The sequence below is a fragment of the Petaurus breviceps genome, unplaced genomic scaffold (genome assembly GCF_028583685.1).
Source record: "Petaurus breviceps papuanus isolate PSGF00001 unplaced genomic scaffold, PetGlider_PUasm1.0 84, whole genome shotgun sequence".
Classification (NCBI taxonomy): Eukaryota; Metazoa; Chordata; class Mammalia; order Diprotodontia; family Petauridae; genus Petaurus; species Petaurus breviceps.
In genome coordinates this window covers 3453164-3469041 of record NW_027186645.1, presented here as the reverse complement: position 1 = coordinate 3469041, position 15878 = coordinate 3453164, and the positions used below count along the sequence as shown (strand labels likewise).

General features: G+C 35.1%; 1 protein-coding gene across 9 annotated transcripts in view; it reads left to right on the top strand.

Annotated features, from left to right (window-relative positions):
• Positions 1-15878, top strand: part of NRCAM (neuronal cell adhesion molecule) — a 319224-nt gene that overhangs the window by 234897 nt on the left and 68449 nt on the right. For 7 of the 9 annotated variants that reach the window (XM_069107011.1, XM_069107012.1, XM_069107015.1 and 4 more), the window contains 7 exons: positions 2592-2788; positions 3583-3705; positions 6268-6438; positions 6962-7018; positions 9170-9281; positions 12821-13005; positions 13979-14110. In XM_069107011.1, coding sequence (XP_068963112.1) covers positions 2592-2788; positions 3583-3705; positions 6268-6438; positions 6962-7018; positions 9170-9281; positions 12821-13005; positions 13979-14110 — 977 coding nt within the window. The remainder of the gene's footprint in view (positions 1-2591; positions 2789-3582; positions 3706-6267; positions 6439-6961; positions 7019-9169; positions 9282-12820; positions 13006-13978; positions 14111-15878) is intronic. The other 2 variants (XM_069107014.1, XM_069107018.1) reach the window with 1 other exon arrangement.

Sequence of the window (15878 nt, the reverse complement as noted above, 5' to 3'; positions counted from 1 at the left end):
TCAAAAGGTTCTAAATAGTTCTCCAAACTCATGCAGGGTCTCATGGTTAAGATTCTACATATAGACCATAACACAGACATCACTTAAAATATTTTGAATAGTAAGGTTAGGTTATGGCTTAATGCAAGCCCAGAAGAAAAGAAAAAGTTGCAACAGTATGAGCTGCCATCACATGAAATTAGTTTCTTCCAGAGCTAATAGGCTCCCCATTATCTGAGGTCTTTATGTGGACTGGATTGAGGATATTTGGATATTATGGAAGGAATTGCTATTTAGTTTTGGATTGAGGTAAATAACCCCTTAGGTCCAATTATGAGATTCTGTAATTCTATGACATAGGCTTTTTTAAATGAGAAGTAAATGACACTCAAAATACTTCCTAGACTCTTCACCATTCAAACCTTGTCCCCACCATAGTAGACTAGCAATTGGAAGTCATTCAGTGCATCAGACATTTATTTAGCATAGCCTACAATGTAGGGACCCTATATTCTAAGAACTGTTCTAGGTGATGGGAGGAAATACAGAGATGACTAATACATGATCACTGCACTCATGGACTAATAGGAGGTATAGGAAATGTCTGTAATTTCTGTGATTTAGGATATTGAAATCCACAGAGCCACACCTTTTAACTTAGTAGATGATTTTTGAGAGTTTCTCCAGTGAAAAAAAAGTCCATCACCCTGTGTCCAAGCTGCTAATGAATCTCTTTAAGCTTAATCACAGTGGTTCATGAAAGAAAGACTTGCATTCCATCACCAAGCCCTTCAAAAATGGTGAGAGTTTCCAGAGCACAGCCATTACATACCCAGAGTTACCACCACATTGGGAATATATCAATCAACAATTTATAGAGGATACATTACATGCTAGGGATACAGAGGTGCTAGGAATGCAAAATCTATGGTAAAACAGTCCCTGTTGTCAAAGAAGTTACATTCTAATGGGAGAGAGAAGTGAATTTGTGGGTATGTTCAAAACACATATAAAGCCAACACAGGATGGATGATCTGGGAGTAAGACCTGTGAGACAGGAGCAGCTGGAGAGACCAGGAAATATACTGGGCCTGAGTCTTGAAGGAAACAAGAGATTTCAGGAGGTAGAGGTGAAAAGAATCTATCTAAGATAGGCATAGGAGGATTTGTACATGGTATGATTTAATACAAAGGAGTATGTATATATGGAGTTCATACTAAGTGTGTAGAGAAGTAGAAAACGTTAAATAAAGAAAGCCATTGACTAAGTTCAAATGCTGATTTGCTGGTCAGCCATTCAATCAATATTTATTAAGCGCCTACTATGTGGCAGCACCTACTACTGTTTTAAGCACAATATGAAAACAAAAACACATATACAAAAAAATCCAAAACAACTCAGTCCCTTGTCCTCAAGGATCTTACAATCTAATAAGGGAAGAGAACACATACAAGGAAGCTGAAAAGGAGGGGAGAGAGGAGGACATGAAGCCCAAAAAAGTCCAAAGTTGGGTTAACAGTTCAAAATTTTAATTGATAGTTTGCTTCAAATTGATATGTTTTGGTATGTTGTTTCAGAAATGTTATTTTTTTAAATCCTCTTCTCTGCCTTTTGTGAATTAGGTTTATAGAAACCTTTATTTTTAATACCATTACTAATCCTGTATTAAAGAGGGAAAAGTATTTAGAGTTAAAAAAATTACAACTTGGAAAAACATGCTCTTATGTCACCATGGTCATTGCCTACGCTGTAAATATGTTTCTAAATAAAGTGTTGAATTACATGACCATTATGAATTCAAAGGCAATGAATTTGTTAATGAAATAAATCACTGTATGCACACATCATCAGAATCTCATTTTACTTTTTGGATAGCTCCCTGTGGAATTTACTAAATTAGCCGGGATCCAGCAACTTGCAGAATATATTTGCAGAATCACAGCTCTCACTCGCAAGAAATGAAATATTAGTCAACCCCTGTATGGGATTTGCTGCATTTCCATAACTTAAAGCTGCCCTAACCAATTAAAAGACATAGTTCCAGCTGACGCTTTCAATGTCACATTTCAGCTCCGAGCAAATTTTTCCAGACAGGTTACCAACCCTCTGAACAATGGCATCTATAATAAAAATGCTAATGAAGCTCTAGGAATAGTAAGACTGACAGACCAGCTTCCTATGTTTTCTTTTGAAAAATGACAGGCAATTTTCGTGCTTGATTTCTCTACTGAGTTCTATTGGTGGTTAGTTATAAAAAAGATATGGACCTGAAAATGGATAACTAATACTTTATTTCTAGGTCATCATTCAGAAATCAAGCACTTAATACATGAATAATTTTCTAAAGTTGTGGTCTTTTATATTGGACAATTTGTTCTCAATTAAAATCTATGCAAGTCCTAGGATTACATACATATGTAGATATACATAGATATATATGATGTATGTACAATGAATGTATCTAAATATTCCATTAGGGTGTATGTATATATGTATGTAATATACATCTAACTATTCTACTATCCATATATTTTAAAAGTAATTTTTAAAGTGATATGACTTTTCTAACTCTTCAGCATATTCTAACCTCGTGTCTTTTATTTGATGGTAGCTTCTCCTGGACACGCAATGGGACTCATTTTGACATAGACAAAGACCCCCTAGTAAAAATGCTCCCCAACTCAGGAACCCTTGTAATCAGCATTACAATTGAAGGAAAGGCAGAGACATATGAAGGAGTCTATCAGTGCACTGCAAGGAATGAACGTGGGGCAGCAATTTCTAATAATATTGTAATTCGTCCATCTAGTAAGTAAAACTTGTAAATCAAACCTGCTATTTCTCTTTTTGGGTGTTCCTCATTCTGTTATTCTCAGCTTTTGTAAAGCTTTGGGTTTTTTAATCATTAATACAATCTCTTTCAAAATTGAAGATGTAATAATCATGCTTCTCATGTTCTGCCTTTGAATTGCATGAAAATCACCCTCTTTTTCAGTTTTCTCTAACACTTTCATTATCTAAACCTTTTCCCAACATAGACTGCTTTTTGGCTTATGTGTATTTTTTTAATGGTAATAAGGCATTAAGAAAAAAATGTTATTTTTGAGAACCAACCTATTTATCATGTTCCTAAGTTATCTTCTGTACAAACAAGTTTCCTGAAGTCAAGAAGAATTTTATCCAATATATAAGGCATTTGGAGATATGTAAAACAAATCTGTTTGTATTTTTTCTACAATGTTACTTTTTTCAAAATAGTAGGTGCTTCCTTATTCCTCACCTTACATAAAATACCATCTGATAACAAGCTTTGATGTTTTGTGTGGTATTTTTCTGCTACTGTCAAATCTTTCCCAAGATTCTCTGATAGAGTATTTAATAAGTACTATTTACATTTTTAGTGAATTACATAGAATTAACTTCCAAACAAATATTTTCTTTAGAATTCATCCCATATTCTTACCATAAGGATAAATGGTTAACATTTCTAAATTGAGTTGAAAGGAATGGATAAGACTATAAGACATATTCCTTTTACTGTATCTTTTTTAAAAGATTTCCCAATGAAGGGTTAACTTAGGAGTTGATGTTGTATTTAATAGGATCTCCCTTATGGACCAAAGAAAAACTGGAACAAATCACAATTCTGAAAGGGCAGTCTCTCGTACTTCCTTGCAGACCCCCACTTGGATTACCACCACCTATTATATTTTGGATGGACAATTGTAAGTTGTAAGAAGATTTAAAGCATGTCATTTTGTTGTTTTAATGTGAGACACTACTTTTTGTGAGTTTTTCTAAAATGTATTAATTTCCTGGAGGAAAACTAATGCTTATAAAAATATTTCCAATCTAAATTCCATCTCATTTCAGATAAAGAAGAAAACTCACAAGGTCATACATATTGAATGCTGAAAGCAAAATTTCCTCAGATATCAATTATAAAATATTACATTTGTTCTTTCAAGGGGGGGAAGCTCCAAAATTTTAAATTCCACTGTTGAAATTTTATTATTTGGGTTAAACATACTAAGAAGTCACCGCGAAAGAAAAAATAAAAAGCAAACTTCCAGTGTCTCCTTCTTTGTCTCTCTCTCTCTCTCTCTCTCTCTCTCTCTCTCTCTCTCTCTCTCTGTCTGTCTCTCTCTCTGAATCTCTCTCTCTCTCTGTTTCTGTCTCTGTCTCTCTCTCTCTCTGCTTTCCTCTCTGTTTATCTCTTTCTTTCTTTTTTCTATTCTTTATATGCTACCAAGGAATCTACTTTCATCCTTGTTTATTGCATTTTACAAAATAGTAGAACATTAATTCTTCCGTATATTGATACATGACAATATTTGCAAGAATAATCTGCTATACTTCATTAGTTTAATTAATAATAATTATGTTATAACACATCTCTACAGGGATGATTTCAAATTTTACTAAGTACTTTTTTCATCACCACCTCATGAGGATTGATTGAAGGAAGTACAGATGTTTAGTGTGAACGAGGAAAGAATTAGGGGGAACATAATGGCTGTCCTGTTGAATATGAAAGATTGTCAGGTGGAAGAAGAATTATATTTATTTTGTTCTGCTCCAGAAGGCAGCCTTAGGAACAGTGATTGTAAGTTGCAAGGAAGGTGATTTCAGCTGTAAGGAAAGATTTCCTAACACTAAGTGATGTCCAGAAGAGGAATCCATACCTAGTTCTCTATAATTGTAGGTCTAGATAGTCATTTCCCAGGGATATTACACTAGGAATACCAGTTCAGCTAGAAATTGGACTAGATGATATCTGAGTTCCCTTCTTTGTATCCCTAGTGCCTATCATAGTGCCTTACACATAGTAGATGCATAATAAATACAACTTAAATTGAACCTGATTAAACTAAGGTTCTGACAAGTGTAAGGACTTTCTTATAGTCACATAGCCAGTAAATGTCAATTCTAGGGGCCCTGGGCAACTGAAATGCTTTTTATAAAAGTGTGTGTATGTATACACACATACATACATACATATATACACACATATGTATACACATACATTTTCAAGACAAAATTCTCTTTGAGGTAATTTTTCAAGGGGGATCCATACTGATTTGAAATTTAGATTTCATGATTGATTTCGATATTTATTAACAACAAACTGACTTAAAGATTCACTCATGAATGATTAGTCGTTTATCTCTAGAATCTGGCATTGGTATGTTTAAATATGTTCAGTGTTGCACTGGATCTGGAGTCAAGAAGAACTAATTTCAAATCAAGACTCAGACCCTTATTAGCTCTGTGACTCTGGACAAGTCATCTAACCACTGTATGCCTCAGTTTCCTTCAAATTTAAAATGGCACCTACCTACCTACCAGGGTTGTTATGAGGATCAAATGAGATAAAGTGCTTAACATGGTGCTTGTCACATAGTAAGTGCTAATTAAATGCTTGTTTCCTTTTCCTCCACTCCCAATCTTGATCATGCCTCCATGTAGACCAAAGTTGGAAGTGACAAAGCATTGAAACAGGACCATAGTTGTTGCCATTTATATTTAAATGATTGTAGCACATTTGTAATTATGGGGGTTCTTTTGAGCTATCACCAATCTTTGTCTACTTTTCAACTGGTTTTCAGCAACTTTGTGAATGCAGTTTAAGCATGTCACCCTTAGAAATTTCATCAATATAATTTCCATAAATAGTTACCATACAATTGGGAGTAACAAGCCTTCAGAGTGTCTCTGTCAAATTGTATTGAGGCAGTGGGATGCAGAGAAAGAAAAGTTGCCCTTGGAGTCAGTAAATCTCTATTCAAATCCTTACTATGATACTCATTAGTCTTGTGAACAGGACCTAGTCACTTAACCTCTGAGCCTCCATTTCATTATCTGTAAAAATAAGGAGAAGAATACCTTCATTTACCAACCTCAAAGAATTATTGTGAGGTTGTAAACAGAAATGTTGTATGTGTGTGTATGATAAGTTAGCTATTAAATATACTGATAATAAAATCCTTAGGACCTATCTACTGCCCTTTTCTTCACTGTCCTCTTTTTGCTTTTCTCCCTTAATGAATTATTAGCATCTTTATATTGCTGGAATTTTCATATACAATTTTTATAGCCATCCCCTCTTGTTAAGTAGTCTTATATAAAAGGACTTAGAGGACATTTTCAAGAGGGGAGGGGGAATGAAAAATCAATATTTATGAAGTAAATTTTGAAGTACCTAAAAAGTTATTCTGCTAATGTTGGAAGTGGTATTTTTCAAATGATATGATTATATATTTAGTTTCCTGCTTCCCTTTCCCCAGCTTTTCAACGCCTTCCACAAAGTGAAAGAGTTTCCCAAGGTCTAAATGGAGACCTTTATTTTTCTAATGTATTACCAGAAGATACTCGTGAAGATTATATTTGTTATGCAAGATTTAATCATACTCAAACCATCCAGCAGAAGCAACCCATTTCTGTGAAAGTACATTCAAGTACGTATTAAATTTCCTAAATTTATATTTCAGTCAGGTTAACTAATAAGTAATATAGATGCATATGTACACATGCTATACCACCTATATTGAATTAAATAGGTTTATTGAATAAGAAATTATGTATGTATCCCAATAAACTGTTGTGATAAGTATTACTAATGTCAATAGCTACCTTGGATGCCTTATATATTTTAACAATTGTACTATAAACAATAATTGTGTATCTTTGTTATTGTTTCACCGAGGAACATATTATCGAATGCTTAGTTTTGCTACTGTTCTTATATATAAAGTATGACTTATCACATCTTGAATTTTAATCATCTTGTTCAGGTAGGAATTTTAAATTCACAATTTTATTGGTCAAAAGTGATCATATGGCAGTGATATCTACAACCAGTTTTTATTTGCTAGAACTGACAGTCTACATAGACATTACCAGTTTGCTTTTGTTGCCCAATATTTTTAATCTTCCCCCCTTATTTTCAGTGCATTTTTCATAATATTCTGTTTATTTCAGTGGATGAATTGAATGACACTATAACTGCTAATTTGAGTGACTCTGAGTTTTACAGTGGTAAGTTATGGTGATCATAACTACTCTTGTCTCCATTGTAGAAATTAGTAAACTAACTCCACCTCCATAGTTACTTAACCATGATTGCCTTTTTAAATTTTATATAGTACTGTGAATAGAAACCTTTAAAACTGTTTTAATAAAAATTTTTAATGTTATTTATATTTTTCATATTATGAAAACTTCCATTCTAGCTGCATATATTTACCTGGAGACCCATTTCACATGATCTAGAAATTACTTTTAAATTTAACTTCTCTATTCTTTTTTTTCTTTTCACATTTTCCTGTGCATTCAGTGGAATGTTGAAGGGCATAACAATGTTTGCTCAGACTAACTACTTGTTTAAAGTAACAGTAATATCTTGAGGCATTATTAATGAATAACTCCAGTAACTAATAACTTGGTAGATGCTTTTAAAATTACTGCATTTCCCTCATTTTATCTATTTTCATTTCATATAGATGGCATTTTCATTTGTCTTTTAAATCACTCATGGATCTTTTAAATGAAACCATTTTCCTTGACATGTACACAGATGAGTTATAATCATTCCCTTTTGTTCAAGTAATCCTACAGCAAGGCACGGAAAAGATTTTGTGAAGCTTTCAGGGATAAATATATATCCATATTTATTAAATCAAATTTTATGTACATATTGAGTGTTTAAGTACAGTGTGATATAAGTAGATAGGCAGCCAGCCTTGAAGTCAAAAAAATGACTTAACGTCCCTCCTCTGTCACATACAAATACAACACTGACCAATTTCACTTCACCTCTTAGTCCTCATACAATTCTCTGAAACTATAAACTGGAAGAAATGTGTTGCTATGCATTGATAAAGGGTCCTCCAGGTGGACCCTAAATCAAAGAAATCTTAGAACCCCTTTAAAAAAAAGAAATTATGCAGCTAATGTTGAAAGGAAAACCAGATATTATACCCTATTAATATAATCATTATGCCAAAGTAATTCACTTCTCCATGCTATATTTTAAAAACAGGTAAGAGTTTGTTTTTCTTATATTTCATATGCATGATTGGCCCCTGAAACCCAAGTTTTATCAACAAAAAAAAGTCCACTACATAGCTTCCTTTTAATTATCAGTTGAGAGATAAACTAAAAACTGTTTAGGGGAAAAATGAACTTATGCTATTTAATTACAAAGTGTATATGTTTGCTGTACAATAGTCTGACCTCTATTTGTTTGCTATCTCTTAATGCTCCATAAAAGAACAAATTCATTTGCATCCCCACAGAAACATTTCCCATACTTTGAGTCAGGTTCACATAGGGGCAGACTCCTCTCAATCCCTCAATCCTCAGCAAAGTGCTGATTATCCTCCAGCAATATACAATCATTCCCTTTCTCCCCTCCTCCCCCATCTTTGTAAGATTGTGGCTACTCATAGGCTCCTTCTCACTACTGATCATCATGGGAATTGTGACCTTCTCTATATCCAACCCTAGTAGGTTTGCCCCACCTTAGGTAGCCCACTGCCAACCCCCTTCTCCCCCACCACCACCACTTTGATGTCAGACTTAGTGAGGACACCGGGTCGGCTTAGCCTACTGCAGGACTGAACTCCTGATCCCAAGATCAAAAGATCTACCAGTCTCAGCCTCTTCAGTAGCTGGGATTACAGGTCTACATCTCTATGCCTGGCTATATTCCCTTTGTTAACTCAAATGCCATAGAATATTATCTGGCAGTCTCTTTTCAAAATGCAGTCACATTTTTTTTTACCAGATATATACACATGTATATGGCATATATGACTATATATTTAATATATGTGTAAAATATATTTATGTACATATATATTCAATATAATAATTTATACTAAAGCTTAGTAAATGCATTTTTTAAATCCTTAAGCCTACAGATTGTTTTTAAAAGTCTTCCTGTTTCTAGGAGATTGATGGATAGTAAAAATAATAGCCCCTTTATTGAAGTATGCAACCAACACAAATTTTCTCTAGGTCTAGTCAAATAAGTCAATGGCTATTTGTAAGACCACCAATACTTAACTTCCAAACTGAAATTAATATGAATGTAGGATAGGATATTTAGGGGAAAAGAAACTGGTAATATGTGTCCATAGCTACTTATAGATGTGATTCTGTATTTATTGACTTTCTTCACTGCAGCCAACTCCTATATCGAGAGGCCACCAAAACTTTTGACTCCAGAAGGTCGCACAAGTCATAAAGAGGAGTTACGAGAAAATGTTCTTTCCCTAGAGTGTATCGCAGAAGGCTTGTGAGTTGATTTTTGTCCTAATACATATTTCTAATAATAAAAAGTGAAAGTATACTTATCAAGAGGTATTTGTGTTATAGGCTATAAAAAGTGGTCCAGTACAGGCTATGTGTGTGCCAAGGAGACATTGCTAAGCGTTTTGAAAGTAGGCAGGATGAATCACACATTTGTTAAACTGCTTAATTTACAAGATAGGCAGTAAGTTCATATTTATTTATTTTGACCTTTGGCTTTTAATTCAATTGAATAGGTACTGTGATTGTTAAGACTGATTGACCAATTCATTCTTTCTGAGATCCTTCAGCTACTTGGAAGCCAGAAGGTTGTCCTGAAATCAAAGTTAATATTGTACAGTTTGATAAAAGTTAAGTGTTTATTTTGATGAGAAATCATCCCAAAGCTGCCTTTTATCATCATTTCCCATACAAGTGAAGTAAGCAAGGGACTATGGCCAGATAAGCCTGAATCTATCACCACTACTAGGAAAATAAGTCACAGTGTAAGCCCTAGTCACTCTGTGAATAGCATCCTCATCATATTAAAAAAAAATCATATTGTACTATTTGAAATACTTGTACATTTCAATACATTGCTTCTTATATTTCTTTTTCCTGGGAGAAGGCTTAATTATATTTATTTCATTATACTTAATATATTTATTAGTTATAATTCACTATCAGATTTGCTAACATAAGGATTTCATAAGTCTTAAGATCCCAGAAATTAGAGCTCTTAGAAATCAGATAGTACGTGGCATTCATTATACAGGTGGGAAAGTTGAAGCCTTAGGCTGTCAAAGAACTTTACCCAGTGTTGCACAGCTAATTATTAACTGAGCAAGACTTGGAACTAAGTCTCCTGACTGCCAACCTAATATTCTTTCCACATCCTGTTGTCTCTTCTATTTCACATAATCACCATATTTAAAATACTGTTGTCACCGGGGTGGCTAGGTGGTGCCCTGGAGTCAGGAGCACCTGAGTTCAAATTCAGCCTCAGACACTTAACACAAAACTAGCCATATGACCTTGGGCAAGTCACTTAACTCCAATTACCCTACCTTCCCCCCTCCAAAAAGAAAAAAAAAATACTGTTGTCACCTTCAAACCAAAAGTGCCAAATAATCCTCAAAGCTCCCTTGGTTCTTTTCTTGGTTCTCTGTGTCTAAATGTTTTATATATAGTTATTAATAACAGTACTAACTTTCTTCACCACAGTTCTGTGAGTCAGACACCCCATCTTACCAATGAGAAAACTGAGGCTCAGACAGGTAGCATATTTGCCTATGGTCCAATAGCCAGTATGAGTGATCTGAACTTGGTAAATATTAGCTTGTGAACCCCCCATTCCTGCATACCACAGACCTTCGATGGCATCTGGGCACATTTTCCATTAAGGAGGCATCTGGTCTGCAGACAAGTTTCAGGACACTGGAGGGATATTTACTGCACATATTGTCGCTGGCACTTGCATTAAAAATGTCCACTGAAATCTCAGAAACATGAGCCTTTGCTGGTCATAAATGATTCACTCAGTGCTTTCCCTGACCTTGTAGCAGTTGTGTGTGGGAAGCCACTGGGCTCACATTCTAATCCTGCCCCCAACTTTCCTAGAATAGGCTTCCTGGCATTCTTTTTCCTTCACCAGGGTGTGTCTGGAGGCCTCTCCTGGCCAGTGTGGGAAATCACACTGGCACGATACTGCAGCAGGAACCCCTCAGATCAGTCCTAATAGCCACTTTATTATATTAAGGGGCTTTGTGACATCCTTCAGATCTCCTTTAGCTTGATTTTAAGGGAAAGAATAGGGGACAACCCAGTGATTCTCTGAGTTTTTGGAGTTGTGCCACTCATATAGTGGAGAAGACACTGATTTGGAAACTCTATGACCTTGGGCTAGTTACCTTGATTTCTCTGGGTACATCTATACAATGGGGAGAGAAATTCTGGCCTAGATAATCTTTGGATTCCCTTCTCTCTCTTAATATATGAATCTATTGTATAATTTAACTACAGTTCTCCCCCTCCATACCATTTGTCAGTTATTTAATTATGATTTATTAAAATAGGATTTTAAAATTTTATTTAATCCCTTCAGATGACCTGGGTCCCTGCACATAGTGCAAAACCGCTTTTAGAAAGCTATGTTCTGATCTTTTGCAAGTAAGCTGGGCACTAGGTACAAAGCACTCAAAAATCCCTTATTTGCAAGAATTTTGAGCTAAAAGAGGAGCCAGAATAAATTTAGTAATGTATAAAATGTGCTTATCCTTCCCACTCTCTGTATGAGATTTTATGATCACTTCAGTCAGTTTGGTCTATATAAGTCAATGTTGTAAAATAATAGAAAGCTGATGAATGCCTTCCATTTATATGATGCCTTTATTTTTTCCTTTGTTATCTTCACAGATTGGGTTTATTATAAAAGATGTTTGCATTACTGTAAAATATCAAGTGCATTATAAATTCTAGCTATTATTTTCCTTTGAGAAAAATGCTTTTTGTAGTCAATCCAATATTTTATGAAAAAAAGCAAGTACAATTTTCAAAACAAATGTTCACAGCAACCATATAAGGTCGGGAAGGCAGATATTATCCCCACTTTGGGCAGATGAGAAAATGGAGGTATGAAAAATTTAAGATAATATGTATGTGTAACTAGCATTATTAAGTTCCAGAAATAAAGTCAGGAACAAATATTGGAACTAAAAACTAGCCCTAACTCCCACTGCAGACCTCTAGTATTTAGAGAAAGAGAAAGGGAGTGGGGAGGAGAGAGAGTGAGAAAGAGAGACAGAGAGAGGGAGACAGAGAGACAGAGAGAGAGAGAGAGAGAGAAGGAGAGAGAGAATGAATGGATACATAGATATACATACATATACAATATATGTATACATATATCTGTTTCAAGATTAAAAAGAATCAATGAGGGTTGGTAAGAAGAGAAAGGTTCCATTTGGTATGATAAAATACCTAATATTTTCTTATCTTCTTTCATTTTGTACTGTATTTTCTCAGGAGAATGTAAGCTCTTTGAGAGGACCACTCTGTTTTTGTCTTTGTATTTCTATGACCTTGCATTTGTTGAATTGAATTGAACATAGAAACATATGTGGAGATTCATGGGAAGAGGTATTTATGTCAGTTAGTTCATTGTAGATTGATGGCTCCAACTGATGGAAAATTACAAATGAGTATCATTATTTTGTGATCATTGCTTTGATTGACACAACACCTTGCAGAAAGTAGAGTAGTAAAGACTTTTTCATTGATCAAAGATCAATTTGCATAACATAACTGAGTATCATCCTGAAACTATTTTATGCAATATGGTTGTGTGATTTCTTTTAAGTAAATAATCAGAATATTGACAGAAGTAACCAAAATATTTGGCTGTATGACATCACCACAAATTCTCATGTGAAGTTTGAGCACTTGTACAATGGGTTAGGATCTTATCAAATCTCAAACCATTTCAATGTTTGTATGAAATGAAGGAACATCTTTTTTACAGCATCAGTATCTTTTTTGTCATGTCAGGCCTACTCCCTCAATTAACTGGACAAAAGAAGATGGAGAGCTACCCATCAACCGGACGTTTTACAAAAACTTTAAGAAAACTCTGAATATCATCCATGTTTCAGAGGCAGACTCCGGAAAATACAAATGTACAGCGAGAAATTCTTTAGGCTTTGTTGAACATACCATTTCAGTCACAGTCAAAGGTATGCTAATGTTAAAAATATGTTCATCTTAGTTAGTTGGAGGTACAATAAATTAAATATCAACTTTGTTGCAACAAATGGTTTTGTACAGTTTTGTCATATACAATGTGTCCTAAAAGTCTCCGTGCATTTTAAGTTTCGTTCATGGTAGTAAAACTTTGAAATGACACTACGACTTTTGGCACATTACTTAGAAGTGCTCATTGGCAGAGGAGTTTAAATCAAAATTATAATGCATTACTTCCATTTTAAAAGGAACTAAAGATCAAAATTAATTCTTTTTTTAGTCCCTTATATACCTCTTGGTTGTCCTCTGACACATGACAAATCAGTCGTGCCTTTAATTCCTAATTACTGTGAATGTCAAATGAAGGGAATGACATTGAGAACAAAAACTTATTAGAATTACTCTCTAGATAACCTTTCAAAATACCATAGTATTAATCTGAAGTAGGGTACAAATATTGATTAGCTCACCTTCTTAAAAATGGAAGACTGACCAAACAAATTTCTTAGAATGTATGTCAATATTCCAGTCATTTCAGAAATATGGGCATTGCCCCTTTCCATACACACAGCAAACAGCCTCCACCTTGGCAGACAGTTTCCTTGAGTTATTGTTACCAAAGATATTCAGTTAATCAGTTGGTGGTCAGCATTATAATGATAAGCCTCTCTATAATTCCTTGGCTAATCCTTGAATGAAAGACCAGAACTACAGACCTTTATGGGACCCATGCTCAAATCATTTCTTTTGTGATAGAACCTGCCAGAGCCTGTATCCAAGTGGCAAGACCTTGCAGGAGGCAAAGTCACTTCCATGATACACTGAGGCTTCTGAGTATGACTTTAATGGAGGGTTTCAGTATACATGTGCAGAGTTTTAATTTTGAGATGAAGGATTAAGTCATTTTCTCACTACCATATTGTAATGCTTGTTTGATTCAGATCTTTATTTTTGTCCTCAATAAAGCGGCTCCATACTGGATTACAGCACCTAGAAACCTTGTGCTGTCCCCTGGGGAAGATGGGACTTTGATCTGCAGAGCTAATGGAAATCCCAAACCCAGCATTAGCTGGTTAACAAATGGTGTTCCAATAGAAAGTAAGTTTGGTTGGTTGGCTTTGTTTATGTTTTATATGTGACTATAGAAATACCTCAAAGCTAATAAAATATAGTGAAATGCTCAGGCAGGGCATAGAATTTAATAGAATTTTAAATATTCCCCCACTTGAACTTTGTTTTTTTTTTAATAATGTTTTTCCCAATTGTATGTAAAAATAATTTTTAGCATTTGTTTTTTTTTATTTTGAGTTCTAAATTCTTTCCCTCTTTTCCTTCTTCCCCTCCCCTAAGACAGTAAGCAATTTGATATAGGTTATTCATGTGTAATCACAACATGAACTTTGTTGAATACTCAGCATATTATGACATATATGCTATAGATATAATATATATTGGTGGAGATTTGTTAATATTTCCTCTTTCGTGTGCTTTCCACTTTTATTTCCAAGGGTCTTAGGTGTTTTTGTTTGCGGGTCTTATGTGTTTGTTTGAAGAAACTCAGGGAGGATTCTTTGAGAGTCTTAGAATATTAGAAATTAAACTGCTCTGCAACATTACAAGCAGAAAAGAGCGTGCGTAGAATGAGCAGTAATGGACCCAGTGAAGCTGTGGTTTGGGGAGTAAACTATCCAGGCATTTACATACATCCTCTTTTCTTTATTGAGCATTTTGAGTGGTCATTTCTTTTGCTATTTGTTTTCACCTTCATTTCATCCCATCTCCAGTAGATTGATTTCCGACATGAATTCACTTAAAAATAAATAATGCTATATAGTATCACTGTAAGACTTGAATTAAAGAAAACAGAGTTCAAATCTCAGCCCTGCAACTTATTGTCTATGTCCCATCAGCAAGTTCTTTAACCTACTTGCCTCTGTTTTCTCATCTGTAAAAGAAAGTTGGATTAGGTGGCCTCCAAGGACTCTACTAAATGAAAACCCATGATCCCACAGTGTGATCTGATGATTAAGTTAGTTAAGCGTTCTCTCTATTCCCTTGATACCATCCCTTCCTCTCTCTTCTGTGGCCATGCTCCATCTGTCATTTCATTACTCACATGGATCTTCAGTCTCTTCCTCTATCCTAGCTCCTACCTTTCCAGTGTTCGTCCCCAAAACATACTCTTCAATCCAGTGTCACTGGCCTCCTTGCTCTTCCACAAACAAAATACTCCCCATCACTTGGGTTTGGGCATTCTCTCTGGCTGTCTCTGCACCTGGAATGCTCTCCCTCCTCCACTCTGACCACTGACTTCCCTGGTTCCTTCAAGTCCCAGTTAAAATCCCACCTCCTACAAGAAGCCTTTCCCATCCCTTCTTAATTCCAGTGCCTTCCCTCTGTTAATTATTTCCTATTTATCCTGTGTATAGATTGCTTTGTATATATTTATAAATGGTGTCTCTCCCCCTCCTACCCATTAGAGTGTAAGCTCCATGAAGGCAGGAATTGTCTTTTGACCTTTTTTGTATCCCCAGTGCTTTAGCATAGTAGGTCCTTAATAAATGTTTACTGAATTGGCTCCTTCTCACCAGGCTACAAACATGTTCAGGTTTTCCCTAGGATAGGGATAAGAATATGGAAAGGGGTAGGAATAGGGAATATATATGTGACTTTATCCATATTAGGAACTCCCTGATGAGAAAACTCTCTTCTTCTGATTCAAGTTGGCACCTTCTCTGAAAATTCTACCATTAGAGAGTTGCCTAGATGACTGAGATGTTATGGGATTTGTTCAGGGTCACACAGCCTGTGTGTATAAGAAATGGAAATCGAATCCAAGTCTTTCTGATTTTAAGGCCAGCACTTT